The sequence below is a fragment of the Dichotomopilus funicola genome (assembly GCF_033296635.1).
Source record: "Dichotomopilus funicola strain CBS 141.50 unplaced genomic scaffold C8A04scaffold_12, whole genome shotgun sequence".
Taxonomy (NCBI): Eukaryota; Fungi; Ascomycota; class Sordariomycetes; order Sordariales; family Chaetomiaceae; genus Dichotomopilus; species Dichotomopilus funicola.
This window is the reverse complement of record NW_026944033.1, coordinates 351918-378956: the sequence shown is the minus strand read 5'-3', so window position 1 is coordinate 378956 and position 27039 is coordinate 351918. Positions and strand designations below refer to the sequence as shown.

Genomic DNA, 27039 nt, shown 5'->3' with positions numbered 1-27039 from the left:
CCAGTCTCCCGTTCCGCAGTCATGAGCGCGTCTTTTCTTTCAGATATTTTGAATTCAGACTTCTTTCAACATATACTCATGGTCTTCGTCATGATCCAACACGTCCGCCCTACAAACTAATAACCGCACTAACTACACTAAAAGAACAAGAAATCATCCTCCTCCCAGCCCATCTTCAGAAGCGCTTGCTTCGTAGCCTTCTCCAAGCCCTCCGGCCCACACACCAACACCATCGTATCCCCCCGACCACTGCCTCGCAACCCAACCTCCCTCTCGAACAACCCCTGATCCAGTCTCCCCTTCATCCCCTTCCACCCTTCGCCCGGCCGACTCAACGCATGCACAACCCTACACCGTCCGTTACTCTCCGCCTCCAACGCACCCAACTCCTCTCTAAGCAAAATATCACCTTCCTCCCGGTTCCCATCTAACACCACACAATCAGGCCCGAGACCCGACGTACCATCCCCCCTCACCACGGCCCGCAGCACCGCAAAGATGGGCGTCACGCCCGAACCACCACAGACCATCACAAACCTCTTGACTACCCGCTCTTTACCGTTGATACTACACCGCCCGCTGCCGTGATACACAAATTTGCCCACGGGGCCCTTGAACTCGACCGGGTGGCCAAGTGGGAGCGAGTCAAGGTTCTGTGTCATTTTCCCTCCCTGCTGTTGGCCCGGCCCGGGGCGGTAGATCTTGATCAACACGCACAGCTCACCGGCAGGGTCGGATGGGGAGGAGGTGATCGGCGTGTAGGCGCGGATGATGGCTTCGCGTGTGGCTGGGTCACGCAGGCGCATGAGTAGGTGTTGGCCGACAGGCAGGCCTACGGTTTGGGTTGGGCTGGCGAGGGTGAAGTGGAATATTGTGGAATCGTGGGAGACGGGGGTTTTGGCGGAGAGAATAGCGGGGCGCCAGGTTTTGGGGTTGAGGAAGACTGGGTCTTCGGAGAGGAGGGCGTGAGAGGGAGAGTCGGTGGTGGTTTCGGCTGGGGCGGTGCCAATGTGGTAATCGGGCATCATGGCTTTGGCGTTTTCGCTGTCTTGAGGAGGGTTAGCCGTTTAAAGGGACATCAGGGAGGGATGAAGGGGAAGGTATATAATAAACGTACGGATAGCGAGAAACTCCTCGCTTACGTCTTGTCCTGCGGCGTTAATGATGGATGTAGCACCACCGGGGTGGCCCTCGAGGAATTTGGTACCATCATACACCTGCCCGTTGACGATGAACCACGGTTCATGCTCCCCGGAATGCTGTTGCAGCTCCTCTGCCGTGATTTTCTGGTCGACTTTGTCGTTTACCATACTGATCTCCTTGACGGGCGCCAGCTCCGCCACTGGCGTTTCGCTTTCGCCAGCCTTCTTCTCGCCCCAGAACCCGTTGGTAATATTTCCGCCTGCCTTCTTGACCCTCTCCATCCACCCCCCTGGAATTAACGCCGGTTGAGTAGGATGCTCAAACCGCAGCGCATGCGCCTCTTTGTGAATCACCACTCGGTACCAGGGGTTGTTCATCATGCCCAGCACGCTCCAGTACATATCCCGCGGCTGTACCATCATGGCATCGTCCATGGCCCGAACCATAACGTCTCCTGCCGTAGCTAGGAGGGAAAGCGGCAGGTCCAGCTCCCAGAAACACCAGCAAAAGGAACTATCGCGCCACGTCATGTCCAATCGTCCGCCGTACAGCATCTCTCCCTCGGGAGCGAGCCGGTACAGGTCTTCTGGATAGGAGACATTGGCGAGAGTCCATGATTTCCCCTGATCCAGCGTTACTTCTAACCTCGTCACCCTCTTCCCTCCTCCAGCGTACGCATACCCCTTCAGCTTGTACACGCCCCCCTCGTACCCAGCGGGCAATGGGACTCTTTCGTCGTGTGCCGGATAACAGACCGCGCTGTTGGTGTTGAGGTCGTAGATCGCATACCTTTCATCCTTCCAAGTCTCTGGTAAATCCGCACTCTCCTCGGGGCTTATCGTAGTCGGGAGCACGCGGTTGTCGTAGATATGATACCAGTTATCACTCGGCTTGTCGGTGACGATAATCTTCTTCAGCCACTTCACACTCCGACCCCCAATCTGACCCGGGATAACAATGCGCAAGGGTTTACCGTGGTCCGGTGACAACGGTTCACCATTCATGCGGTGAGCAAGCATCATGCCGCGCTCTGGGTCCATCGCCCAGCTAAGACGCACCGACGTGCCGTAGAACCCATTGGGCAGGCGGTCGGCGCCATCGAAGCAGACATACCGGGCGCGGCGAGTCGGGCGCGCACGCGCAAGCACATCGCCCAGAGCGACACCTGTCCACAGCGCCGTTGAGACCCCTGCGGCGCCCCAGGAAAAGCCCTTCGTCTTGCGCACCACGTTCTGCTCCTTGCGCCGGTTGCCCGCACACACCAGCGTGATCGGGTATGTGGCCTGCTCGTAGGTCTGGATCAGATCGCGCAAGGTGAGTGTGGTCGGTTGGTCAACGAGACCCGTGATGGAGAACTCCCAGTCGAGGACGTCGGCGTCGTTGACGAGGGGGACGGCGCCATGGTTGCGGACATAGTGCAGGTCTTTGGTTGTTAGGAAGCCTTCATCGTAGAGGTCGCTGAGTGGTGCTTCGACGTTGAATGGGTGGGTGCCAGTGAGCCGGATGAGGCGGGGATCTCGTTCCACGTGGTGGTCCGGGGTCTTGAGGTCTTCGGCGAGGACCTTGTTCTCTCTTGATGGTGGAGGTAGGGGATAAACGGGAGGAAAACAGCGCTCGTGCCCGTTCGATGCCGATGGGAAAAGACCGGCGTTTTGGTGCTCATAAAAGTCTTGCAACGGGGGTGTTGGAGGAAATTGGCCCCGGAACGGGGGCGGAGCCGAAGAGAGGGAAAGGGCTGACAACTTCTCGACGTCCATTGCGTCCTAGGGTAAGACAATAAAACACAGACAATAAAACACACAGACACACAAACACACACACCAACGGGTTCAAGGTAGAACAAGATGATCGCTCCCCTCAAAGAGTAACAGGAAGCGATGGAGACGGGTGTTTGATTTCAGCAAACCCTAAGTTGCTTCGAATACCCCTTATCCCCGCTCCTTTTCTTGGGATCCCATCCTCGTTTTTGAGCATGAAATCAAGCCGTCCGCTCACGGTTTCTCCGTGGCCCAACCGGAGTTGTGCGAGAATGGCCTGCCCCGGACAGCCGGATGACAACGAGATACACCTAAGCAGCGACATGGAAAGGCCATGGATTTGCTGGGGTTCTTGTGGATCTCACGACGATTGGGCCAAGATGGTGAAATGTACTCATGCAATGGGACACGACGTCGTGGGGACGGGAGCGATCCGTTCCCTCGGTGGACGGTGCCATGCCTCCGAGGGGGCCGGAGATCCAGCCAGCCAGCGGTCAGCACAGCGGTATCGTTGACTTCCGCGGACATGCTTCAACCGTCCGGGTTCGTAGGTACGGTAATAAGCGGTAGTTGGGAGGTATGTTTGTCTAACTAGTCTTATCAGTCGAACCACTCCCGCAGTTTCAGGTGCTAGTTGATAAGGGACGGCCCACTCGGCGGACCGTTGGAGAAATCAACGAAGATCTTCGATCGACCCGAGATTTCTCCTCAGCGTGAAACTGCGACTTGGGAACCCGCCCTTGCGAGTTTTATGAGGCCCCTTCTGCCGGCATTAGAAGGAGGGTTTGCTGAAACAAGTTCGGAACCTTATGTTCCCTAGGTATTTAAGGTATCTTTTGCCCCCGCGCATCTCGATCCCGCGGAGACAGCTGCTTGCCTTGTTTGGTAGTGTGTGTGGTTGCCGTTATCAGCGGGCCAAGGTGGGACGACAGGGATTTCTATGGTCCAGAGGCGAACGTCTGCCAGGGGATGGCTTGGCTTTGGGCCCAAAATCCCGGAACGGACTCATCAACGGGCTTGGCTGCGGTGAGGACTCGGTCCGGTGCGGGACTTGACTGCCAAGTCCCGTCACTTGCTGCCGGCGCCGCTTGCCAAGTCCGGGTGATCTTTCGGTCCATCTGAGTTGCCCTGGTCCGTCATCGGAGGAGGAAAGGCTGCCGATGGTTTGATGACGGTGTCTCCTTGCCTCTTGCTGGACAATTGGGTGTTGACGCGAGACATGTGTCGAGGGAGTACACCTCATATTGCCTCAAGAAGCCTGAGCATGTCCATCCAATTGCCACAATGGGGAATGGTGCACCATAGAACATTGTTGGCCGTGGGGTAATGAAAACGACCTCGTAGTATGGTAAGCTCCCAATCTTCATTAGTGTTAAGAAGGTTGTCGTTGGCTGTTGGAAAGTGACGAGTTTAGCATAGGTAGCGAAGCTGTGTTCGGTCTGCCCCGCGGCTGCCGGTCGGAAAGGACCGTGAGATGGAATCGACTGGACTTTTGCGTTTCGGTGAATGCAACCTGACTTTGATACGTACATCCATACATACCACATACCTACCTACCTAGGTAGACTATAACGTTATCTACCTACCTAGTCAATGACCATTTCAATTGCAGCCGGAGTGGCGGTGGCTCCTTCTTACTACATCGCGGGGCCTTGGGCCTGCGGGGCAAGCCTGCTCCAGGCCCGTGAGGCGCTAAATCGCGCCTAATGGCCCAATCCGGGGGAGAGATTTCAGCAGAGCCCACCAAAACCCAGCGCCGCAAAGCAGTTCCGTCACCGAGCCAAGAACCTCGAACTATCTCCACAACCGAAATGGTTCTTTCGACCTGCTTTTCAGCATCGCAACTGCCTTGGCTTTCCTTACCTTTCCGAGATCTTACTCGACACGTTGCCTCTAGAGGCTACCCATGCAAGTCACATCACCGATGCCTGCCATTGTTGATGGGGATTGTCGTTTCCGGTTCCTAAACCCTTAGCACCTTGATTCCGAATGCGTCACTGCCGACACGACCTTAACTGCGAACACCGCGAGCATCGCGAACTCGGCCCGCCATGGATCGCGCGCGGAGGCGTATGTTTTGTCCGACATGATCAGTCATTGTGGAGGGGCTGCTAATGGCTAGGATAGACGAGTTGCGAGAGCTAAACGAGCGAGCCTGGAATGGAGAAAAGGGTGAGGAAATACATAGGCTCTCCGCAGAGCTGCGTCGCTCTGATTATTGCTAACTAATACGTTCGGGACAGATCTTTTCCCCGTTAACAGCTCCCTCGACTCGACTATGAAAAAGAACACCGCGTTCATCAAACGTTTACGTACCGCCATCTCCCCTGGAACTCTCAACACGTTCCTGCAAGAAATCAAGACCGTTAGCTTGTCCAAATACCTCTCCGAGATCGTCTCGGCATGTCACGAAGGACTGTGCAGGCTCAAGTCGCCTGGTGAAATTGAAGCAGGGGTGGAAATTGTCAGCGCTTTGCATCAGCGCTTCGGCCCTGCGGACTTCACCTCGTACCTGGGCTGGTTTCTTGGGAGATCGATGTCCACCCCCGACAAGAGCGTTCTGAAGACGTTATCTCCGGAAGCAAGAGAAAAGGAGGAAAAGGATAGGCTGGTCCGACAACGCGTTCTTCTTCGGGTCGTCACCGAATTGTGGCTTGTCGATATCCTACGCACACTCGACGACATCAAGCGGCCGGACGATGCCACAAATGGAACCACAGGGAAACATGTTGAGGTGAAATCTCGCGCGTCTGCTAAAGGAGGAGTTGCCGAGCCGTTTCCGCTCGAAGTTCTGAAGGACCTCCTTGGCCACGACCGTGAGCACGCGAACCTGCCGCTGCTTGTTGTCTTCATCAAAGCATTCAGCTGGGACGTTCTCGGCGTCAGAGCGGCCGGTTCCGAGGGCCGGAAGACTGTCGAGGAGGATGGCGCTACCAAGAGTGGAGGTGCCACCGAGGACCAAGAAGGAGATTCCGAACCAACATCCACGGACCCCCCCTCCACCCCACCCGAGCTGCAAGAGCGCTTTCGGAACGTGTTGAAACGCTACTTTGAGGACGTTAAGGGCCACCTGGTCCGAGACCAAAAGGCCATCTACAACCAGTCGCGCAAGAACGCCGAAGCTTACGTCAAGTCGGGCGAGGTGTTTGAGGACCGCCAAGCCAACTTCGAAAAACAAGTCAAGGCCCAAGAGCGCCTTGTGGCCAACGCCCAGGTTATCGCAGACACTATTGGCGCCGAAATGCCGGAGCTGAAGGACAGCGACGATGCATCTGGTGGGGCAAACGGGTCGATTGGTATTGTCAAGACTGGGGAATACCTGCGTGGTCAAGGAGACGGTTCCGGGATCTGGGAAGATGAGGAAGAGCGTCGCTTTTACGAAAACCTCGTTGATCTCAAGGGCAAGGTTCCTGGTATCCTTCTCGAAGAGGTGAAGAAAAAAAAGCCTGAAGACGAGCAGGTTGGCAAGAAGATTGACCCGGCAGAGCTTTCGGAGGCTTTCAAACCGGCCGATACTGCTGCCGACGATCAGTCAGTAGCTATTGCGAACAAGACGATCGGAGCCCAGGTCGACGCATTGCTTTCTCGTCTTCCGGACCTCACAAGCAAAGAAGCCATAGACCAGACAGCTATCGACTTTTGCTACCTCAACTCCAAGGCCTCGAGGAACCGCCTGGTCAAGGCCTTGACTGATGTTCCCAAGGGCCGTGGCGACCTTCTTCCTTGCTGGGCGAGACTCGTTGCCACCCTCGGCCAATATATGATGGACATCCCAAAAGGCCTCGTGGAGTATCTGGACGCTGAATTCCGCAGCCTGCAGCGCCGCAAGGAGAAGGAGTTCCTTGGGCAAGTGAGGTTAAGTAACATCCGTTATCTCGCCGAGCTCACAAAGTTCGGTATTGTTCCCGAGCATGTTGTTTTCCACTGCCTCAAGGTTAGTTTGGATGACTTCTCTCGTGTGAACATCGAAATTATCTGCAACCTGCTTGAGAACTGCGGTCGCTATCTCCTACGGAACCCAGAGACTTCGCCTCGCATGTCGACCTTCCTCGAAACTCTTCAACGTAAGAAGTCCGTTCAGCACATTGGGCCGGCCGAGCGGATGCTCATTGAAAATGCCGTCTACTACGTCGACCCGCCCCAGCGCCCAGCGATCGAGCAGAAGGAGAGAACACCCATACAACTCTTCATTCGCAAGCTTGCCTACTCAGACTTGACCAAACGGAACTACAGCAAGGTCCTGAGACAGATCAGACGGCTCCATTGGGAAGAAAAGGAGGTTGTGTCAGTCCTCCATAAGGTCTTTGAGAAGCCAGGAAAGGTCAAGTTTGGCAATATCCACCTCCTTGCTATCTTGTTGAGTGCCATCAACAGGTATCACCCCGCGTTTGTTATTGGGGTGATTGACTCGGTGATTGAGTCCATTGCGTTTGGGCTTGAACAGAATGACTTCAAGTTTAATCAACGCCGTATTGCTGAGGTGAAGTATTTGGGAGAGCTCTACAACTACCGGATGCTAGAACATCCCGTAATCTTCGATGTCATGTACAAGATCATGACCTTTGGTCACGGTATTTACTCACCCCTATCCGTCGCTCTGTATATGTCCCTGTTGCTGACGCTGGTATGTAGGTGGGCCGCCGATGCCCGGCCGCATCAACCCCTTCGATCAGCCTGACGACTTCTTTCGCATCCGCCTCATTTCCACTATCCTCGAGACCTGTGGGATGTTCTTCAACAAAGGTGCTGCGGGCAAGAAGTTGGACTACTTCCTTTCTTTCTTCCAGTATTACATATACACCAAGAACCCGTTGCCGATGGATATTGAATTCCTTGTACAAGACATTTTTGCTTTGACAAGACCTCAATGGAAAGTAGCATCCAACATCGAAGAGGCCACTAAGGTGTTCCAGTTGGCTATGGTACAGGACCAGAAGACTTCTGGAATGGACAAGGTCTTAGAGCAAGATGATGAAACGAGTGGGGCATCTAGCGATGACGAAGCTGCCGGCGACCATGATGATGATGAAGACTCAGCTTCAGAGGATGGAGATGCTGAGGTTGATGTAGGACGCTCCCCAGAGTGGCTCGTATTTACACCGCTAACCCAGTCCCCGATGTGCAGGACGCCGAACAGGACCCATCCTACGACGCAAGCGAGTCTGATGAAGAAGAAGCGATTGTTGTCACCAGGGAGGAAGAGCGTATTGATCCCGAAGATGAGGCCGACTTCGACCGTGAGTATGCGAAGATCATGGCAGAGAGCTTTGAGACGCGCAAGTTTCAACCGAAGCAACAATTTGACCTCCCGCTCCCTGTCCGGACCAAGGCACGCGAGGCTGCGGCCAGCGGTGAGACTGCGGAAACCGGGCAGGCCATTCCGGCTGGGACAATGGCCTTCTCGCTCTTGACAAAAAGGGGTAACCGTCAGCAGGTACGCATGATGTTTGTCCTAGCTTGTTTGTGTCCTGTGTGGTATACTAAACGTGACAGACTCGCACCGTTGAATTGCCCTCGGACTCTAACTTCGCCGTGGCCATGATCAACCAGCGACAAGCGGCAAAGGAGGAACAACAGCGCATCAAGAACTTAGTGCTGAACTATGACCTCCGGGAGAATGATGAGAATGATGGTGAGGACATCCCCCACCCCTATGAACTAAACAGCTAATTTTATCATTTTTCAGGCAATGAAAAGGTGCCCACCCATCACCATCATAATCGGCTCGACCCTCGATCTGGCAAGGACCGCGGACAACGGGTTCGCAAACTGCAACTCAGCGATGTTGACTGGTATGACACCCCTGAAAGACAGTGCCCTTAAAAAGGCAGCGGCAAGTGCCCTTGACTGGCTAAGCGGCCAAGCCCGCCAAACTTGATTATGGAAATCCACAGGAACGCACCATTCGGCCACTATTGTTCGACCGTGAGGACAGGCAAGATGGTGCTAGTGCATCATTGCTTGTATTCAGCTCTGGTCAAGAGCCGATTCCACAAATTCTAGCGTATTGAAGAAAGAGCTGCACGCCGGGTAGCATGGGGTCACTAACAAAGCCGTACTGGGCGCTACACGCTAGGACATGATACCGAAGCCAACGCCTTGTTCATCTCATCCACGCGATGCCAAGAGCAACGCATCCGGAACCCTCGGCTGCTCTCAAACCAGCTCAGACATCGCACAGGCTTCCACCTAGACCAAAACACGGCCTGGTCTCGGCGCTTGAAGTACTAGCCAGAATTATGTCCATCTGCTCGGTTGGGGCGATCTCATGCTCGTGGAACATTTTTCAACATCGATGGTTGAAAGATAATCTCACGGCTATTGTTATAAATATAGGTCACCCCCTCGTCGATCAGCCCGACAACCTGGTTGCGGGCGGGTGGCTCCCGAGCGGCCAACAACAGGACGGCTTAGATGGAGCACGCATGCACACACGATCGTCCTTCCCCCCCTTGCCCCACCGCTTGTTGCATGTCAGGCCTCACCCGAATTCTGATCTCAAGGGGCCCGTGGCCACCGCTGCTCAGCTCCTCTACAGCTTCCGTCGAGGAAGGGGTCTTATTGGCGACTCGCAACTTGATCCAGAAAATGGTCTAAGCGCGACCTCGAAACTTTACCTTCCCGGTCTGGATGGTGCAGTGGCCCTGCAGGGTTGGCGGTGGTGCTCGAAGCAAAGACGGAAAAGGACAGAAAAGAAAATAGTGCGCGATACACAACAGACTGCCGAAATTTTACACGATCTTTCCTCCTATGTTAGAGGGGGTTTCTCCCAGCTGTGTAAAGTTATGCACTCATTTTAGCAGGGGTCCAGCGTCCGGCTAGATGCTGTGTGACAATATTGTGGCTGGGGCGTAAAGTGGAAGATGGTACGGCCCAGCCGAAAAAACAGCGTCTACCGTCCTTGACTCTGCAGGCGCATACCAAAAGGAGGTTGGAAGAAAAAAACACGCGTTCCGATGAGGAGGCTGTTCCGAGGGCATTAGAAAACCCCAGAAACCCTTCTTAGAGGTAGGCTGGCAGGACACTCCGTACATACACCGTCGCTCCAGGACGTCTCTGGGAGTAGTTATTCTTGAAATGGCAAGTATCGACGACCATGGCTTGCGTCTTCGGGAAACTCTCGGCTCCCCTTTCCCTTTCTCCCTTCTCGTCTCATCAGAACAGTGCAACTCTGGCGTCGTATCGACTCTGACGGCATTTGTTGCGAGCCCTTTTAATCCGCTCACTTCATCAGCCACCCGAGCCTTTTTCAAGCACAATACTGCTCCTGCTGCTGCACCGTCACGGCCCAGTAACTACGAAACACCTCGACGGGAGACAGCTGAGGAAGTCGGGGGTAGGCGTGGTGGCAAGCGTGACGTGGATTGGACATGAAAGACTGCCCCGTCCTTTCGCCTTTTTCTTTTCTTTGTCTTTTTTTTCCTTCTTCCCGTCCCCTTGACCGGCACCGGACGGAACCCCCAGGACAGCTGCGGCCCCACTGCTCCCCCAGCCCACCACGAGTGCCACCCCGCTCGCAGCGGGAGATCTGCCGCGCCCCTCTTTTTTTTCCCTTCTTTTTTCTTCGCTCTCGCCATCAATCCATTCACTTGCTCCACAGGACCACAGCACAGGACCAGGTTGTCTGGCACGTCTGGTTCCCTGGCATGCAGGTGCAGTTGACAGGGGCTTTAGTGACAGGGAGACCGACGCTGCGACCGTGACAGTGACAAGCCCCAAGGGCAGGTCGGGGAGACGCCTAAAAGAGCAAGGTTCTAGGTATTGGATTGTCAACCTGAACGCCCGAATGACGATTCGACAAACCCATTACGCGATACAGAGGAGTCCTTGATGGCTGTGAGGGGAGTTGTGGGTTTTGTTGCTGCCAGCGATATAGTTATATGGACGGGGAGTCCACCAGTTCTGTCTCGCTTTTCGCTCGCCTCACCCCCATCTGTTGGGCGGCCCCCACGTTCCTGTCGCTGTTGCGCCCAGCCCTGCCGGCTTGCTGCAAGCCTGTCGGCGCCGATCTAGGCTTCTGTACGGAGTAACTCTGTGCCATGCTTCGCCCTGTGCTCAGAAAGGGTCGCCCGGGTTCGGGAGAGCGGTGGGTGACAGGCGGTCGAAAAGGTAGATCTGAATTTGTGATCAACCCATCTTCAAAGATGTAACAGACTCAGCAGCATTTCCATAAGCCAAGCCATGGAAGTTTAACCTGGGTATTGGCTAAGCGAGAGCAAGGGCGCTCTCCATAGCTCATCAACATTGCAATGTCAAGGATGACCTCGAGTGTCGAGTTCCCGACCTGTTGACATAGTTTTAAACTTTTCGTCAAATCACGCTAAATTGCTTCCGTCGTTCTGCGATGGGACACTCGCCAAGCAGATTAGAAGTCATCCAGAAGACAAAGCGGAAACCGGGAACGTTAGGTATAACGTATAGTTGAGCAGCTAAGTCGTTGCTCAATTACCCATTCAGGCGTTGTCTTACACTCACTCTCTTGATCCATCTGGCTTGAGAGACAACATTGTACTCTGCAAAGATCTCTATATACCTTGTAGGACTCTTAAACACACTAATGAACACCTTGTTAGTTACTATTATCCGGGTACTTCGTTTACACTAACATATTAGGAACTAGATTCTAGCTCAGCATAAATCACTCTTTTTATTGTGAGATTTTCACGGGACGGAGGAGGCAGACGCCCGGGGGCGTTGACACGACTTTACTGGGCCGGTCGGATGAGTCAAGCATCGGTGTCTTGGCGTTCCGATCCCTTTTCTATCCCATTATTGATCCCAACTTCCTTTTTCTCTCATCGCCCTGAACTCCTGCAAAGAGAGCCATGCAGGTGCGGCAGAGAGAATCTGGCATTCCTACCTAACGTCAACGAAAGCTGGAACTCTGCGGGAGCCAAGCATCACAGCCGTCGTCCTCCGGCCCGCTTGCGCTTCAGCTGCTTGGCGCGGGCCCGTCGCTTGTTCGCCTCTTGATTTATTTTTGTTTCTTCACTAACACCTTTACCTCACAATCAGCTCGCGGAAGATATTTCGGTCGACTCATCCGTTGCCGCGCGCGTGGCGTTACCGAGTGCATGTCTAAAATCATCGCGGCTAGTCGGTGAGACACTTTCTCCTTGTTCATAGTTTTTTCGGACCGCAGATGGATGTGATGGGTGGTCCCATCTGGCTGCTTTTCTTCCCAACGCCTAGGCGGTTCACCCTGAAAAGGGAAGTCAAGTGCTGGGCTCTATCCTTTTTTGGTCATGGTTTGTGGGAGGCTGTCCCAAACTTCCTCGGCTTGGGAACCTGGAAAGAGGGAATCTTTCGATGGGGGCGTAACGCCGTGTCTGCGTTGGTATGTTTCAGGCAGTTTTCTCTCCGAAAGATGACTCGTAGGAACACAACTTCTGGAACTTTCAGGTTAAGACATTTTTAACAGACTCAGCTGAAAATGACCATCCCATGCTCAAATGCTTGGACAGCAGTGCAGCACTGGACCGAAAGCGCGACGTTACCCGCGCGCAAGCTGTGTTGGAATGAGACAAGCGGGGCCGCCAGATCTCCCAAATCGACATCGGATCGGTCGATCATTTCAAGTCCACAACAAATCCATGGGAGGCTGGACTTTGTTGGCTGCAGACTGCGTGTCTCTTTCCTCACCACTGGAAAGGCCGAGCAGAACCCAGGCACAACAAACCTGCCAATCGGGAAAGAAAAGGAGCGGGGGTGGGCGAAAAAAAATGCAAGTTGAGTAATTTTACAGTTACCCGTCTGTCTTGCCGAAAGAGAGAGGCAAACCTGGATATGAAGAACCACACAAGTGTGGAAGCGAGGTCAATGAAAACCAGCCTTGTGTTGCCTTACCATTCCTTTCCCCCAGACTTTCCAATACCAAACAAGGCAGCCCGGCTAAACTGTGTTACTTCAATTTGCTGAAATTATATTGCACAACTCTGCCGCTCAACCGCTCTGGCCCACTGCGCTTGGGTCTCGGTCTGGTGGCCGGCCCGGCCGAATGTTGCAGTCGTGTTGTTCCTTTTGGCGCTGATCGGCGCTGTCGTGGCCATGGGTTCATGAGGGGGGAAGCGACGACATGCCCGGCTCCATGGCGACATGGCTTCTGGCCCCCTCCCCACTTGACCGTGCGTTTGGTGGCCTGGCGCGAGGGACGGGAAAAGAAGGCACGGGAGAGGTTTTTTGGCTGTCCCATGATTTTCCACTTTGCACGCGTGCTGGGCGACCTCCTGGCCAGGTACCATCCTGTTGGCGGCTGCAGGCTGTGGGCTGCGGGAGCGGCTCGGGATGCGGGCGAGCGAGTGTGATGGGGGATCAATGCAGATGTTGTGTTTCTCCTGTTTTTAAATGATTATTTTTATTCCCTCCCGTCCCCGTCTATCGGCTGTTATGCTTGACAAACGGGTTTCTTCCAACCTCACACTCACACCCCCCGGCTCTGCACCCATCCACCCACCACTCGCTTTCTTTCTTTGTTCCTTTTTCCTTCGCTACCTTCCGCCCTTCCCGGCCCGTTTACCATCACATCAGGCGTATCCACGTTCGTAGGACAAAGCAACGTTTTGGTCACACAGCCTGGGGCCCAGCAGACCATCGATTTCCTGGAATAGGCCGTTCTGGGGAACGAGCAGCACGAAACACGGGAAACACACGGACGACGGCCTTTCCCGGAACCGAGTCCAAACCAGCACTACCTTCTGTGTACTCTTCACCTTCTCCTTTCTGCCTGAGCACGAGCTGGGCTGGGCCTCCTTCGTCATCCTCCCTCTTGCCTGTTGCTCCAGTGGCACACAAACGTCTTGGGAACCCCGGCCGTTGATTTGGCTGGGCCACGAACGACCGCCCTGCAAGCACCCGCTCGCTTGTGCGTCCTGCCGCCGACCATTCTCTTTATACGGGCGTTCCACAGGTCCAGAACGCCGGGGAGCGAGGCTTAGTTCTTTCTTCAGGTCTGTTTGACTTACACAACGGCCGCCACTCTAGCTTTGCATCGACTTCCCTTTTCCTTGGGCTCGGTGCTGTTCTTTAAACAACCACGCGGTGTCCCGGGCTTTGGAGACCGTTTGGATTCCAGGTTGATGCCATCGTTTTGAATCTTTCGTTTTTCAGTCGGCCTGTCATTCGTTCAGCATGGCGGGGGATACGGAAGAGCTATGGCCGGTCAGCGATGTGAGTTGGATCTGTCTGGCTGTTGTTATGGAGACAAACATGGGGTTGAGTTGCTTACCTACAAGCTTAGATCGTCTACACTTCCATCGTGGGGTTGGTGATGCTTGCAGCCTTGCTTGAGTGGTTCCTCTGGATTGCCGCTTTTCTATACTGCCTATGGAAGGTTTTTGTCAAGGCTGAGCACTGGACGGTGAGGGTGTTGGCCATATTCATCGGGCTTGCATTTACACTGTTGAGGTGAGTGTCGGTCTCTACGGACTAGTGAGCGGGTGAGCGAGCTAGGCACTACTGACACCGTCGACAGGCTTATATTCCTTCCTATTATGGTCGTGACACTACCGCTCCCAAGCGTCATCGCCCGGGTTTGGCCTGAGTTTATGGTCCAATTCCTCCAGTGGTTTGCGTTTTGGAGTTTTGCCGGTCTGTTGACCATCCCCTGGCTCTTCTGCATCTACCAAATCGTCACGCACCACCTTGGGCGAACAAAACGCATCAAGCAGGTCCTCGACGAGGTGTCAGCCCCCAAGGTGGTCATTGTTATGCCGTGCTACAAGGAAGAGCCCGAAGTGCTCCTTACCGCCATTAACTCGGTCGTCGACTGCGACTACCCGCCCTCTTGCATCCACGTCTTTTTATCGTTCGACGGCGATCAGGAAGACGAGTTGTACCTAAACACCATCGAAAAGGTCGGAGTCCCCCTGACGCTAGAGTCGTACCCGAAGAGTATCGACGTAGCGTACCGGGGCGCGCGGATCACAGTCTCGAGGTTCCCCCACGGCGGCAAGAGGCATTGCCAGAAGATGACGTTCAAACTGATCGACAAGGTCTACCATAACTACCTCCGCAGGAACGACAATCTCTTCATCTTGTTCATCGATTCGGACTGCATCCTTGACCGGGTCTGCCTGCAGAACTTTGTCTATGATATGGAGCTCAGCCCGGGCAATCGCCGGGACATGCTCGCCATGACGGGCGTGATCACGTCGACCACCCAGAAACACAGCCTCATTACGCTCCTTCAGGATATGGAGTATGTCCACGGCCAGCTGTTTGAGCGGACGGTTGAATCGGGTTGCGGCGCGGTGACCTGCCTGCCGGGCGCGCTTACCATGCTGCGCTTCTCGGCCTTCCGGCGCATGGCCAAGTACTACTTTGCCGACAAAGCCGAGCAGTGCGAGGACCTGTTCGACTTTGCGAAGAGCCACTTGGGCGAGGACCGCTGGCTGACCCATCTGTTCATGATTGGGGCCAAGAAGCGGTATCAGATCCAGATGTGCACATCGGCGTTCTGCAAGACCGAGGCTGTCCAGACGATGCGCTCGCTCATCAAGCAGCGTCGCCGGTGGTTCTTAGGGTTTATCACGAACGAAGTGTGCATGTTGACAGACTGGCGGTTGTGGAAGCGGTATCCGGTCTTGGTGTTGGTCCGGTTCATGCAAAACACCATCCGAACTACCGCCCTACTCTTCTTCATCATGGTGATGGCCCTGATGACGACATCCAAGGGCATCAACGACCTACCCGTCGGCTTCATCGCCATCTCTCTGGGGCTTAACTGGCTGCTGATGATCTACTTTGGTACGAAGTTGCGCCGCTTCAAGATATGGCTATACCCCATGATGTTTATCCTCAACCCTTTCTTCAACTGGTACTACATGGTCTACGGCATCTTCACGGCCGGTCAGCGTACTTGGGGTGGCCCACGTGCGGATGCCGCTGCGGCCGATTCCACCACCACCGCACAAGAGGCCATCGAAAAGGCCGAAGAAGCCGGCGATGTCCTCAACATCGTCCCGGAATCTTTTATCCCCGCCGCTCAGGAACGTGCTGAGCTCGAACTTGCCGCTGCCGAGGATGACGACGAGGAAGGTGATGACGCCGCTCAAGAGAAAACGCGCAAGAAGCGAAAGCGTACAAGGCCGGTACGCACCGACACTGCCGATAGTACCGGTCACGACGCCTTCAGCTTCGGCTTTAGCGCTGGGACCAGTTCTGGCCCCGGTGTGCCCCTTTTTCCGCCCGACAAAATTGACGGCCGTTTCGCTGCGCCTGAACGTACCGCTTCTGGCTGGTACCACCACCCCGACGCAGAAGAATCCGTTTTCACCCTTCCGTCGCCCTACACGGATCTCGATGACATCGATATGGGCGGTGGCAACAGCCTGCGCTCTCCCGTTACGGATGCCAACACGCAATTCAACCGGCGTACCTCGACCCCGCTCCACCACCATCACCAGTTCCAAGGCGTCCAAGTTCAGCGCGACTCTTTTGACAGTTTCTATCACACATCAGCTCATGATAACAACATCAACGGTAGCAACGTATCGGTCTACATGCCCCATCGCGTCGAAAGCATCATGGGAGAAGAAGACCGCCGCAAGTATGAGCTCGCCCAGGCTGGACATATCAGTAGTCTACTGGCCATGCGGGAGAGCCGCACCTGGAGGGGCGTTCAGGGGACTCAACGGCCGCCGTTCCAAGGCCAGGGCGGGTATGTAGTAGAGGTTGGGGATGAAGGTGTAGGAGGGGGGAGTGTGAGTGCTGGGGGAAGCACAGCGGCTGCGAGTCCGGTTGGGACGCCTTCTTTCGGGGCTACTGGTGCCGCTGGTGCTGGCAGTACTTCCGATCCTGCTCCTGTCGACACCGCTGCCGCTTCTGAATCTCGGTCTCGGTCGAGATCGAGATCTAGGCTCGGACCAAGATCTGGATCCGGATCTGGCTTTGAGACAACCGAGCAGCAGTCCCTGCAGCAGCAGCAGCCGCAACACGGCCACCCAGGATCGACATCCGCCATCGACCTCCTAGCGGGGAGCAGTGCAGGCGGACGGCCTTCTCTTGTCCCGCCGCCCCCGGCGGCCACGACTATGATGGGTGTCGCGGGGAGGAGTCCGTTGGGCAGGGCTAGCTGGACGAGGCCTGTGACGAGGGATGAGGTGGAGGCGGATATTGATGATTCCCATGGCTCCCAAGCGCATATGCAGGGCCAGGGGCAAAGAAGCGGTAGCGGTCAGTCTTCGCCGAGAAAGGGACCTTGAGAGCCGAGAGTGGCGGGGGGATTGGGATTTACTTGGTTATGAGTTGGGATGATCAAAAACGCATGGCGTAATGAATGATGTGATAATTTTTGGTATATAGCGGTTGGGAGAAGTACATGATACCTGTCTGCACGATATGAAATTTATTATTTTCCTCTAAAATTGAGAGTCATTGAAGAGAGGTTGTTCCCAAAGTTTGTTAGGACTTAATACGAAATGACCTGAAACGGCAAATTGACAATCACTATCACATGGGGCAGACAAAGCCGGCACCGTCATTTGCCCAATTCTGGATCACAATTCTCTCTTTCTTCTTTTCTTTCTTTCTTCCTTTTCGAAATCACACAGCCCGATGTGGAAACCACACAACCTGAAGTGAACTGACAATGAGTCCTACAGTCCTTGAAATCGCCTTGGCCAGCTAGGTATTACATTACGTATTGGGTCCAACAGCCGTGGGTCTGCAAGTCTGGGCATGGGTGCAATTGGGCACTACGAACAAAAAAGTCTGGCACTTATTTAGTTTCACCCAAATTTCTGGGACAAATTCATCCGGCGGGTTAGGTTCTTCGAATTACGAGGTAGGAATCATCCCTTTGTTGCTTTGTTGTGTAGTACCAGTTTTGTGGTTGTCAGATGATGAGATATGAGGCAAACTGCTGAACCGACTGATTCAAGAACGGCCTGTTCCGGGTTGGGAATATCCATGATAAATCCTTTTGCCTCAACTTCAGAATTCTTTGAACATGGCGGGGCTCATGGGGCATTCAAAAGTCACAAAGTCGAGGGGCTGTGCTTGGCAAAACACGGCAGCTTGTCGGCGGTGTGGGCAGAGGTGGGGTGATAAATACACGGGGGTGTGAAAATTCCGATAAGCGTTATCGCCGTTGGTCGCAGTTCAACCCCTCGCTCGAGCTTCTGAAGATGAAATTCATCACGACTTAATGCCATATTGAGACTTTCTCGGATTGACTAGATAAGGAGAAGGGACGAAAGATGCAGTTCCGACTTCCCATTTTTTGGACGCTTTGTTTCTCCATTATCAGAAAAGTGCACAAAGAATGACTTCGGGCGCTAATCCAAAACACAAAACAATCATATGCGCCGAAGGAATCCCATTACTCCATCTTTCTGTGCGAGGTCAGTCTCGAAGCTTCTCCCAGGTTCTGCCGGTCTTGGCTTAGGCGTCAACCCCCCTGGTGTGGGGCTAATGGGAGGCCCCATAAGGTGCTGTGGAGGGGAGCCCATCTCGCCCCTCTGAGCGCTGGAAGTCGGGCACTGAGGTTTGATTTTTTTTTCTGCTTTTACCTGCCATCTTTGTACCTGCCTTACCTTCCTCCCTGTTGCTCCTGCGATACCTACAGGATCCATCCTTCACAGCCTTCCGATATATTGACTGCCAGACAACCATATCTGCGCAGATTCACCATCCCGTCACTTAGACATCCGGCCTGTAACTTCACTGGTGAGCCTATTTCCTGCTGCTCGCATCTTGGGATTTGCGTACTTGTCCCTCCCCACGATCCATTTATTTACACGGCAAATCCGGCCTCGGTAGTGCCCCTCATTTCCCGCCCAACATGAGTGTCGTCGGTAAGTAGCAACGCCTGGCCTATTTTGCGACCTCCGTGTCTCGAGGAGTTAGTGTGCTGACTCGCCTGTGCTTGTGCCCTAGGTGTCGATTTCGGCTCGCTCAACACCGTCATCGCCGTCGCGAGGAATCGGGGTGTCGATGTGGTACGTTAAAAGCCATACAAACCAGCCCGCCGCCGCGCCAACCCTCCCTGTCAAGTCGAGCGATGCGCCGGAAATACAAAAGGGGTGGCGGGCAAAGGATAAGGGAACAAATGCTGACTGACTGGCTTTTCGCATCTTACAGATCACCAACGAAGTTTCCAACCGGGCGACCCCGTAAGTACCATAACATGCGTCGCACTTCAACCCCGGCACGCGATTCTTGCATCTGTAACTAACACGAGCTTTCTTCCACAGGTCCCTTGTTGGTTTCGGGCCCAAGTCTCGTTATCTCGGTGAGCCCGCAAAGACGCAGGAGATCTCCAACCTGAAGAACACAGTTGGCTGCCTGAAGCGTCTCGTGGGGCGCTCGTTCAAGGATCCCGATGTCCAGATCGAGCAGAAGTATGTGTCCGCGCAGCTGGTCGATATTAACGGCCAGGTCGGTGCTGAGGTGAACTACCTCGGCCAGAAGGAGCAGTTCACCGCGACACAACTTGTCGCTATGTTCCTCAGCAAGATCAAGCAGACCACTGCTGCTGAGCTAAAGCTCGACGTACAAGATATTGTCATGAGCGTACCCACCTGGTTCACCGATGCGCAGCGCCGGGCCCTTATCGATGCCGCTGAGATTGCCGGCCTCCGTCTCCTTCGCCTCATCAACGATACAACAGCTGCCGCTCTTGGTTACGGTATCACGAAGCTTGACCTTCCTGCCGCCGACGAGAAACCGCGCCGCGTTGCTTTTGTCGATGTCGGGTATAGTGACTACAGCTGCTCCATCGTCGAGTTCAAGAAAGGTGAGCTCGCCGTCAAGGGCAACGCCTATGATCGCCACTTTGGTGGTCGTGACTTCGATCGCGCCATCGTCGAGCACCTCCAGAAGGAATTTCTCGGCAAGTACAAGATCGACATCTTCACCAACCCCAAGGCCCTGACTCGCGTCTACGCCGCGGCCGAAAAGCTCAAGAAGGTCCTCTCTGCCAACCAGCAGGGGCCCCTTAACATCGAGTCGCTCATGAACGACGTTGATGTCCGTGCTATGATCACCCGTCAGGAGTTTGAAGCTTTGGTTGAGCCTCTGTTCGGCCGTGTCAACGCCATTCTAGAGCAGGCTCTTGCTGAAGCCAAGTTGAACAAGGAGGACATTGACATCATTGAAGTGGTGGGTGGCGGTAGCCGTGTGCCAGCCATCAAGGAGCGCATCACAGCTTTCTTTGGCAAGCAGCTCTCTTTCACCCTCAACCAAGACGAGGCCATTGCACGAGGTTGCGCCTTCAGCTGTGCGATTTTGTCTCCCGTCTTCAAGGTCCGCGATTTCGCCGTCCAGGATATCATTAGCTACCCGATTGAATTTGCCTGGGAGAAGGATGCCGACATTCCCGATGAGGACACCAGCCTCACCGTGTTTAACAAGGGCAATGTGATGCCGTCGACTAAGATCCTCACCTTCTACCGCAAGCAGCCGTTCGACTTGGAGGCTAGATACGCCAAGCCCGAAGGCCTGCCGGGCAAGACATCCCCTTTCATCGGCCGCTTTTCTGTCAAGGGCGTCAAGCCGACCGGTGGCCCCGAGGAGTTCATGATCTGCAAGCTTAAGGCTCGCGTTAACATTCACGGCGTTTTGAACGTTGAGAGCGGTTACTATGTTGAGGATCAAGAAGTCGAAGAGGAGATCAAGGAGGAGAACGGTGAGAAGAAGGAGGCTGATGTGAGTATTTTTATGCAGTCTGGAAATGCCCCCTCGATGGAGGCCGCAGGGGAGAGTGAAGTGGGAGAAACCAGGGATTCGTCTCGGCGGACCGTGAAACGCCGCAAGACGAATGAACTGGCCCCCACTGGCCCTGGTGGTCTCGGGGGCATGTCGAATATAATTACAGGAATACAACTAACCCCTGAGTCACCCCAAAAGGCCATGGATACGGATTCCAAGGACGAGAAGCCCAAGACTCGCAAGGTCAAGAAGCAGGTTCGCAAGGGCGAACTGCCCATCGTCAGCGCCACCCAGTCCCTCGAGATCTCCGCGAAGAATGCCGTCACCGAGAAGGAAGCTTCCATGGTCATGGAAGACAAGCTTGTTGCCGACACCGAGGAGAAGAAGAATGAGCTCGAGACGTACATCTACGACCTCCGCAACAAGCTAGATGACCAATACGCCGGTCTCGCCAGCGACGAGGAGAAGGAGAAGATCCGTGAGAAGCTCATGGCCTCCGAGGTATGTGTTCTTTTCCTTCTTCCCTTCCCTTTGATTATCTAAAAGGGGACGACGCTGACACTGCCATCAGGATTGGCTCTACGAGGAGGGCGAGGACACCACCAAGGCTGTCTACATTGCAAAGATGGATGAGATCCGCGCCCTGGCCGGCCCAGTCGTCCAGCGCCACTTTGAGAAGGTTGAGGCGGAGCGCCAGGCAGTACAGGCCAAGCTTGAAGCCGAGCGGGCAAAGAAGGCCGCCGAAGCCGAGGCCCGTCGGGCGGCTGAGGCTGCCGAGAAAGCTCAACAGGAGGCTGCTAACGGGGGCTCGAAGGACGAGGATATGACTGACGCCGACGCACCGAAGGCCGAGGTTGAGGAGGCTGGCGACCCGTAAAAGGAGCAAGACGATACAAAAGAATTAATCTCTTGATGCCCTTTTCCGGTTTCTCTGGTCTTTTCTCTTTGTGTCTAATTCTCTCTCCCGGGCGTGGAATGTGAAGGCAGCTCAAAAAAGCCATTCACTGGGCGGTCTTTTGATAGATGGGTTCTCTTCTCATAGGAATACGAAGCGAAGGCATGTAACTATTGGGCGTCTTACACGACCTATTTCTGTTTGCAGAACGGAGCGTTGTGTGCCAGCAGCGTTGATGGTCACGGTCGTAAGGCGCGGAGGCGGGGAGACATTGCTGATGATGAACGACGTCGATGATAAAGGAATGTAACTGACAGGAAATGGAACGAGTCGCTAGATGGAATACGTAGATGGCTGGGTAGGATTGGGGGACTCGGGCTACTTTCGCTGCGTGAATTGATTCAAATTAGATTCACCTCCTCTTAACAGTATGCGCTTCATATCCCTCCCTATCTCCTCTGGAGACCCGAGTTCGTTGTGAGGTGGGTAGCAGCAGTAAGATACCATCAATACCCTCATCGCTGAAAGGTAATTCGGTCACCCTGGATACCCTATCATTCAGGGAAAACATAATAACAATCGCACACCAGTATCAGGTGGTCGAAGTCGAGTGGTTCACGGATATCATCAAACTTGCGGACGCATAGAGTACGTGACTTAGTACAACAAGCAACTAGATGATGCTAGCCGCAGGTATAACAACAAATACTCGGCGACAAACTGCAACCACTAGCACCACCATATTCGCTCCTTCAGCCCCGCTCACTTCAATCATCCTTTGATTCTTCCTCCCCACACACATGCTTCGAAATTTTGAACACATCGAATGCGAAACGTGGCAGACGAAAAGATTCCTGAGCTTTTCGTGATTCCTTTTCCGGGGCCATCAGTTCTTTGTTTCCTTCCTTACTTCACTGCCGTGCTTGGAATGAGCCTTACTTCCCAGCTACCCAATCTAGCTGGCCTCTTTTAAACTCTGTGCCAACTCACCCGACTCCCACCTCTCTGCTCACCATCCTAGCTACTCTGTGAGCAACAAGAACAGTGCCCGCCTTGAAACTGGGCTTGCCGCTGTGATATCGAACTCTTACGCAACATCGAACATGGGCTTGAGCTTGATGATGAGCTGCCACTCGTCGTTGGTCACATCGGCGCGGTAGAACTGCTTGAGGGTGTCAATACTGGCACGCGAGATCTGCGAGTACAGCACGTCTTTCTCTTCAAGTTGGCGGCCATATGTTGGCTGGTGCCCGCCCATCTCAATCTTGACGGCCACTGACGGCTGGCCCTTCTTGCAGATGGGAATCTGCTTGTGCTCACGCTCAATGGAAGTACTATTGGGTGAAGGATTGTTAGCGCGGGCTGTTACCTTGGATTAATAGGGATTGTGAAAGGGGGCACGTACACTCTGCCGATGGGGATGATCTCCTTTAGACCGGTCAAAGGGTTGGGCTTGACAACGGAAATCGGGGTGTTGATGCGCAGCGAGCCTTCAACGACATCCACGCCCACAACAATGGGGTTAGTCTTGTTGAAGACGGCGACGGGGTTGAGCACGCAGGGGAAGACGGCCAGCATCTTGGACTCTTCTTTCTTCTTCTCGTTCTGTTCATGGATGTGCTTGGTGAACTGGTCGAAGAGGTGGTAGATGATGTCGGCCGTGAAGATCTTAATGCCCTGCTCGTCGGCGTACGACTGCGCCTCCTTATCGACCTTGACGTCGAAACACAGCATGACGGCGAAATCAGCCGCTTTCTCCAGCATGATACCGCACTGCATGACGTCGCGTTTGTACACGGGGCCGATGCCGACGTTGGCAACGGGGATCTTGGACACCTTGAGGAAATCCAGCAGGGCCTCGAGCGAACCGAGCGTTGATGCCTGCACGCTGACACCGCGGCCAGACTTCTCGACGCGGCTGAACAGGCTGGCAAGGTCGGACTCGACTTCGTCTTCGAGATCCGACTCGTCGTCGTCGGGGCCGACAACCAACATGCGGGAACCGGCGATGGCGCCTTCGAGGCCGGGTGCGCTGATCTTGACACCAAGGGCGGCCTTGACCTCCTTGTTGTGCACGTACTGGGATTTGAGACGCAGTTCCTTGAGTGGAGCGGGCGTGAGGAGGGCTCTGATGTTCGTTTTGATGACGCCTTCTGTTCCGCAGAGGATAATGCGGTCGCCTTCGCGCAAGATACCGTTAGACAGGATAACATCGATGGTCATACCAAAACCTTCAATGGCCTTGACTTCGAGAACGGTGGCCTGGACCTCGGAGAGGTACATGAGCGAGCCAACCATACGCTCCTGGGTGAGCTGGACGATAAGCTTGAGCATGTCGGGGATACCCTCGCCGGTGTGGGCTGAAGTGGGCACCAACGAGACGTAGCGGGCCATCGACTTGTTCTCGTAGAAGAGCTCCGAGTTGAAACCCTGCTCGGCAAAGGCGAGCTTGGTTTCCTCCAAACGGTTCTTGAACTCGTTTTGCACAGCTTTGTTCTGCAGTGCCAACGACTCCCGGAAACCATTGTTGTCGATCTTCTTCCAGCCGTACAGACGATCGATCTTGTTGAGCGCGACAATGAAAGGCGTCTTACGGTCACGCAGCATCTTCATGGACTCGAGTGTCTGGGGCTCGAGACCGTGCATGATGTCGACAACCAAGATCGCAATGTTGCAGAGCGAGGAGCCACGAGACCGGAGGTTGGAGAAAGACTCGTGCCCTGGGGTATCGATAATGAGGAGACCGGGGACCTTGAACTCGAACTTGCCGTCGGGGTTGACCACGGCCGTCTTCTGCTTGATGGCCTCGACGGGGAAGTACGTCGCACCGATCTGCTGAGTGATACCACCGGCTTCGCCCTCCTGGACGTTGGTTTGACGGATCTTGTCGAGCAGCTTGGTCTTTCCGGTATCGACGTGCCCAAGAATACAGCAAATAGGAGAGCGCAGGTTGTCCTTGGACCGGGCAGCGAGAGCAGCCTGGTGGGCCTTCTCACGGCGCTCGGCCGCCTCCTTCTTTCTCTGGATCTCCGCAAGCCGGGCCTGAGTGGCCTTTTCATCTTCCTCGGAATCCTCGTCGGAGTCGTCTTCGTCGTCCTCGTCCTCATCCTCATCCTCCTCATTTTGGGGCTTGGCGGATTTGGCCTTCTTTTCCGCCTCATCCTCGGAGTCAGCATCCCAGCTATCCTTCACATCTTCTTTGTCTGACGCGGCCGCCGCTTCCCAATCGTCCTCCACGCTGTCCTCCTCCGCAGCAGCCGCCGCGGCCGCAGCCTCTGCCTCCGCCTTCTCCCTCTCGGCGCGAGCCTTCTCCTCAGCTTCCTTAGCAGCAGCCTCGGCTTGCAGCCTCGCGCGCTCAGCCGCCTCTTCCAGTGCCTTTTCTTCGTCAATCTATTGTGAAAGAGGTTGAGTTAGTACTCGCACATTCAAAAAGACAAGCCAGTCGATATGTGATGTGCGTACCTTGGCCTTCCCGCCCCGCTTCCTCACCTCGGGCTTTTTCCTCTCTTTCTCCTTTTCCTTCTCTTTCTCCCCCTCATCACCTTCCAGCCCGCCAACCTTGATACCCGCCGCAATCATCTGTTGGAGCTTGCGCTCGTTGCGGGCCTTCTCCTCTTTCTGGGCCTTGGTCATATACTTGCCCTCACGCTTAAGCTGTTCAATGCGCTCCTTTTCCTTTTGCTTCTTGCGAGCCTTCTCTTCCTCCCTGCGCTTCTTCTCCTCAGCATCGAGACGCTCCTCCTCCTCTGCCCGACGCTTCTCCTCCTCGCGCCTGCGCTCAGCCTCCTCTTGTTGGCGACGGAGCTCCTCCTGTTGCTTCTGAAGAGCCAGGAGGTGGGCGGGGAGCTTCTTCTTCTTACCGCCGGCTTCAGCGGCAGCGGGGGCAGCAGCAGCGGGTGCCTCCGGCTTCTCTTCAGCGGCAGCGGCCTTCGCGGGCTCGGCTTTGGCGGGGCCACCGGCCTTCTTCTTGGCAGCCTATGATGGAAAGAAACACAATATTAGCCCAGAACCGGGATTTATACGTTTCCACACATAATCCTACCTGCTCCTTCTTCCGCTGCTTCTCTCTCTCCTTCTTCAGTTTCTCCTTCTCGGCCTTGGTCAAGACCCTGCCCGACTCGTCGGCATCCTCATCCTTCGCGGCAGCACCGCCCTTCTGCTGATGCTGCTGTTTCCCCTTGCCGCCCTTGCCCTTCTTCTCCGGCAGCGCAAACTCGTCCTCAAGGTTCGCCTCCTCGGGCGCCTTGGCCGAGAGGTCCGGCAGGGTGAGTGTCTCGGGCACGGCATCAGCCGCGGTCTCGGCAGCCTCGTCTTCGTCAACCAGACCCTTCTTCTTGCGCTTCTCTTTGTTCTTGCGCATGAGGTTCATCAAACCACCGCCGCCCGCGGACGGCTCGTCGTCGGCCTCTCCGGCGTCAGCGGCGGGGGTAGCCCCCGCATCGACCGGGGCGATGCTTTCACCAAGCTCCGCCTCCCAGTCATCCCCGCCTTTCTTGTTCCCCTTTTTCTTGGGTGCCATATTGATCGTGTGCTGTTTCGGAAAGCCGGTTGTCTTCTTTTTTCCGTGCGGGGCGTTCTTGGCGTCGTGAATTGTTTGTTTCCGGCGCAGTAACGCTTCCCTAACCTCGTTAAGGATGCGTGAAGAAAGAAAAGGGAACACCGGGTTCGCAACAAGGAAAGGAAAAACCGGTCAGTAGGGCGTGAAAACACCAGTTGGGAAGAAAGGTCGTTGCGACCGTAAAATTGGGTTTCGGGCCGTGGCAAAAGTCTGGCCCAAAAAAGCGGTTTAGAGGTGGCTTTTGGGTGGAGGTCGGCGGGCAGCGTGCGTCAAGCCGCTCATAGGGCTTGCAGGTCCCTCATTAGGTAGGTGGGGGGTACCTAAATACCTTCTGTAGTTAAGGTTTATCACGATTGCAGTTTTGAGGGCGGATGCGCCACAGGGTGGCGTGCACCAGGCCAAATCAGATTGCGGGGTGCTAGAAGCACCGCCACATTACCGCAACTGGTCTGAGCTTCTGAGATAAACTGCATTTAGTGTAGGAGGGCATCAATGTTATATGAGGGAAGCATTGGGGGTGCGGATATCAAAGACAAATCAGGTATTGTAACATTACTATATAACTAATATTGGCCAAAAAAAGCAGCAGACTCAAACAGATACCTTAAGTCCAATCCATTGACGCTCGATCAAATCTTCATGGATTTTGATTGATTTACTCTTTTTCGTCTTTTTTCACTTTTTCCTGTTTTCTTTGATCTATTCGTTTTTCTCTTTCATGTTTTTGTTTTATTCCTTCTTATCTCCCTTCACCTTTTTCATTTATTCTTTTTGGACTTCTTTCACCTTGTTATAAAAGTAAGTGATCCAAGGACTTGGTCTGCCACTTTTTTTTGGCTACAGCAAGGTCGGGCACATCTGGATGATTATGTATGTACTCATGCTTGCACTGCCCTTGTCCACCAATAGGTTGGGTTAACACCCTTTCCTCCCGGATTTGCCCTGAATGCTAACCCTAGCGTCCTATTTTCCCTACGTTGTACCAGTCGGAGCTGTTGGGGGGGGGGGGTGTTAACCCAACCTATTGGTGGACAAGG

General features: G+C 54.5%; 5 protein-coding genes across 5 annotated transcripts in view; 3 read left to right on the top strand and 2 right to left on the bottom strand.

The window, feature by feature from the left end:
* Positions 1–137: 137 nt before the first annotated feature.
* On the bottom strand, positions 138–2900 carry C8A04DRAFT_10318 (uncharacterized protein; the record flags this gene model as incomplete). The annotated part of the gene is made up of 2 exons (XM_062776537.1): positions 138–1048; positions 1118–2900. 2 exons carry the CDS (start codon positions 2898–2900, stop codon positions 138–140), a joined length of 2694 nt encoding a protein of 897 aa, XP_062639266.1.
* Positions 2901–4951: 2051 nt separating this feature from the next.
* C8A04DRAFT_35457 (armadillo-type protein) lies at positions 4952–8723 on the top strand (the record flags this gene model as incomplete). Its single annotated transcript, XM_062783177.1, has 7 exons — positions 4952–4970; positions 5028–5072; positions 5144–7471; positions 7533–7966; positions 8026–8334; positions 8394–8532; positions 8587–8723. 7 exons carry the CDS (start codon positions 4952–4954, stop codon positions 8721–8723), a joined length of 3411 nt encoding a protein of 1136 aa, XP_062639265.1.
* A 5304-nt stretch (positions 8724–14027) lies between these two features.
* On the top strand, positions 14028–17101 carry C8A04DRAFT_10289 (glycosyltransferase; the record flags this gene model as incomplete). The annotated part of the gene is made up of 4 exons (XM_062776523.1): positions 14028–14066; positions 14137–14303; positions 14371–16600; positions 16793–17101. 4 exons carry the CDS (start codon positions 14028–14030, stop codon positions 17099–17101), a joined length of 2745 nt encoding a protein of 914 aa, XP_062639264.1.
* Positions 17102–18681: 1580 nt separating this feature from the next.
* On the top strand, positions 18682–21426 carry C8A04DRAFT_35455 (heat shock protein 70 family; the record flags this gene model as incomplete). Its single annotated transcript, XM_062783176.1, has 7 exons — positions 18682–18694; positions 18777–18838; positions 18981–19012; positions 19094–20546; positions 20589–20685; positions 20716–21050; positions 21121–21426. 7 exons carry the CDS (start codon positions 18682–18684, stop codon positions 21424–21426), a joined length of 2298 nt encoding a protein of 765 aa, XP_062639263.1.
* A 1105-nt stretch (positions 21427–22531) lies between these two features.
* The window catches only part of C8A04DRAFT_35452 (mono-functional DNA-alkylating methyl methanesulfonate N-term-domain-containing protein), a gene marked incomplete at both ends in the record, with an annotated part of 9610 nt that continues 5102 nt past the window's right edge, over positions 22532–27039 (bottom strand). The window contains 6 exons of the mRNA XM_062783175.1: positions 22532–22778; positions 22850–22872; positions 22903–24834; positions 24934–25419; positions 25487–25975; positions 26155–26212. Of these exons, the coding sequence (XP_062639262.1) occupies positions 22532–22778; positions 22850–22872; positions 22903–24834; positions 24934–25419; positions 25487–25975; positions 26155–26212 (3235 nt within the window). The remainder of the gene's footprint in view (positions 22779–22849; positions 22873–22902; positions 24835–24933; positions 25420–25486; positions 25976–26154; positions 26213–27039) is intronic.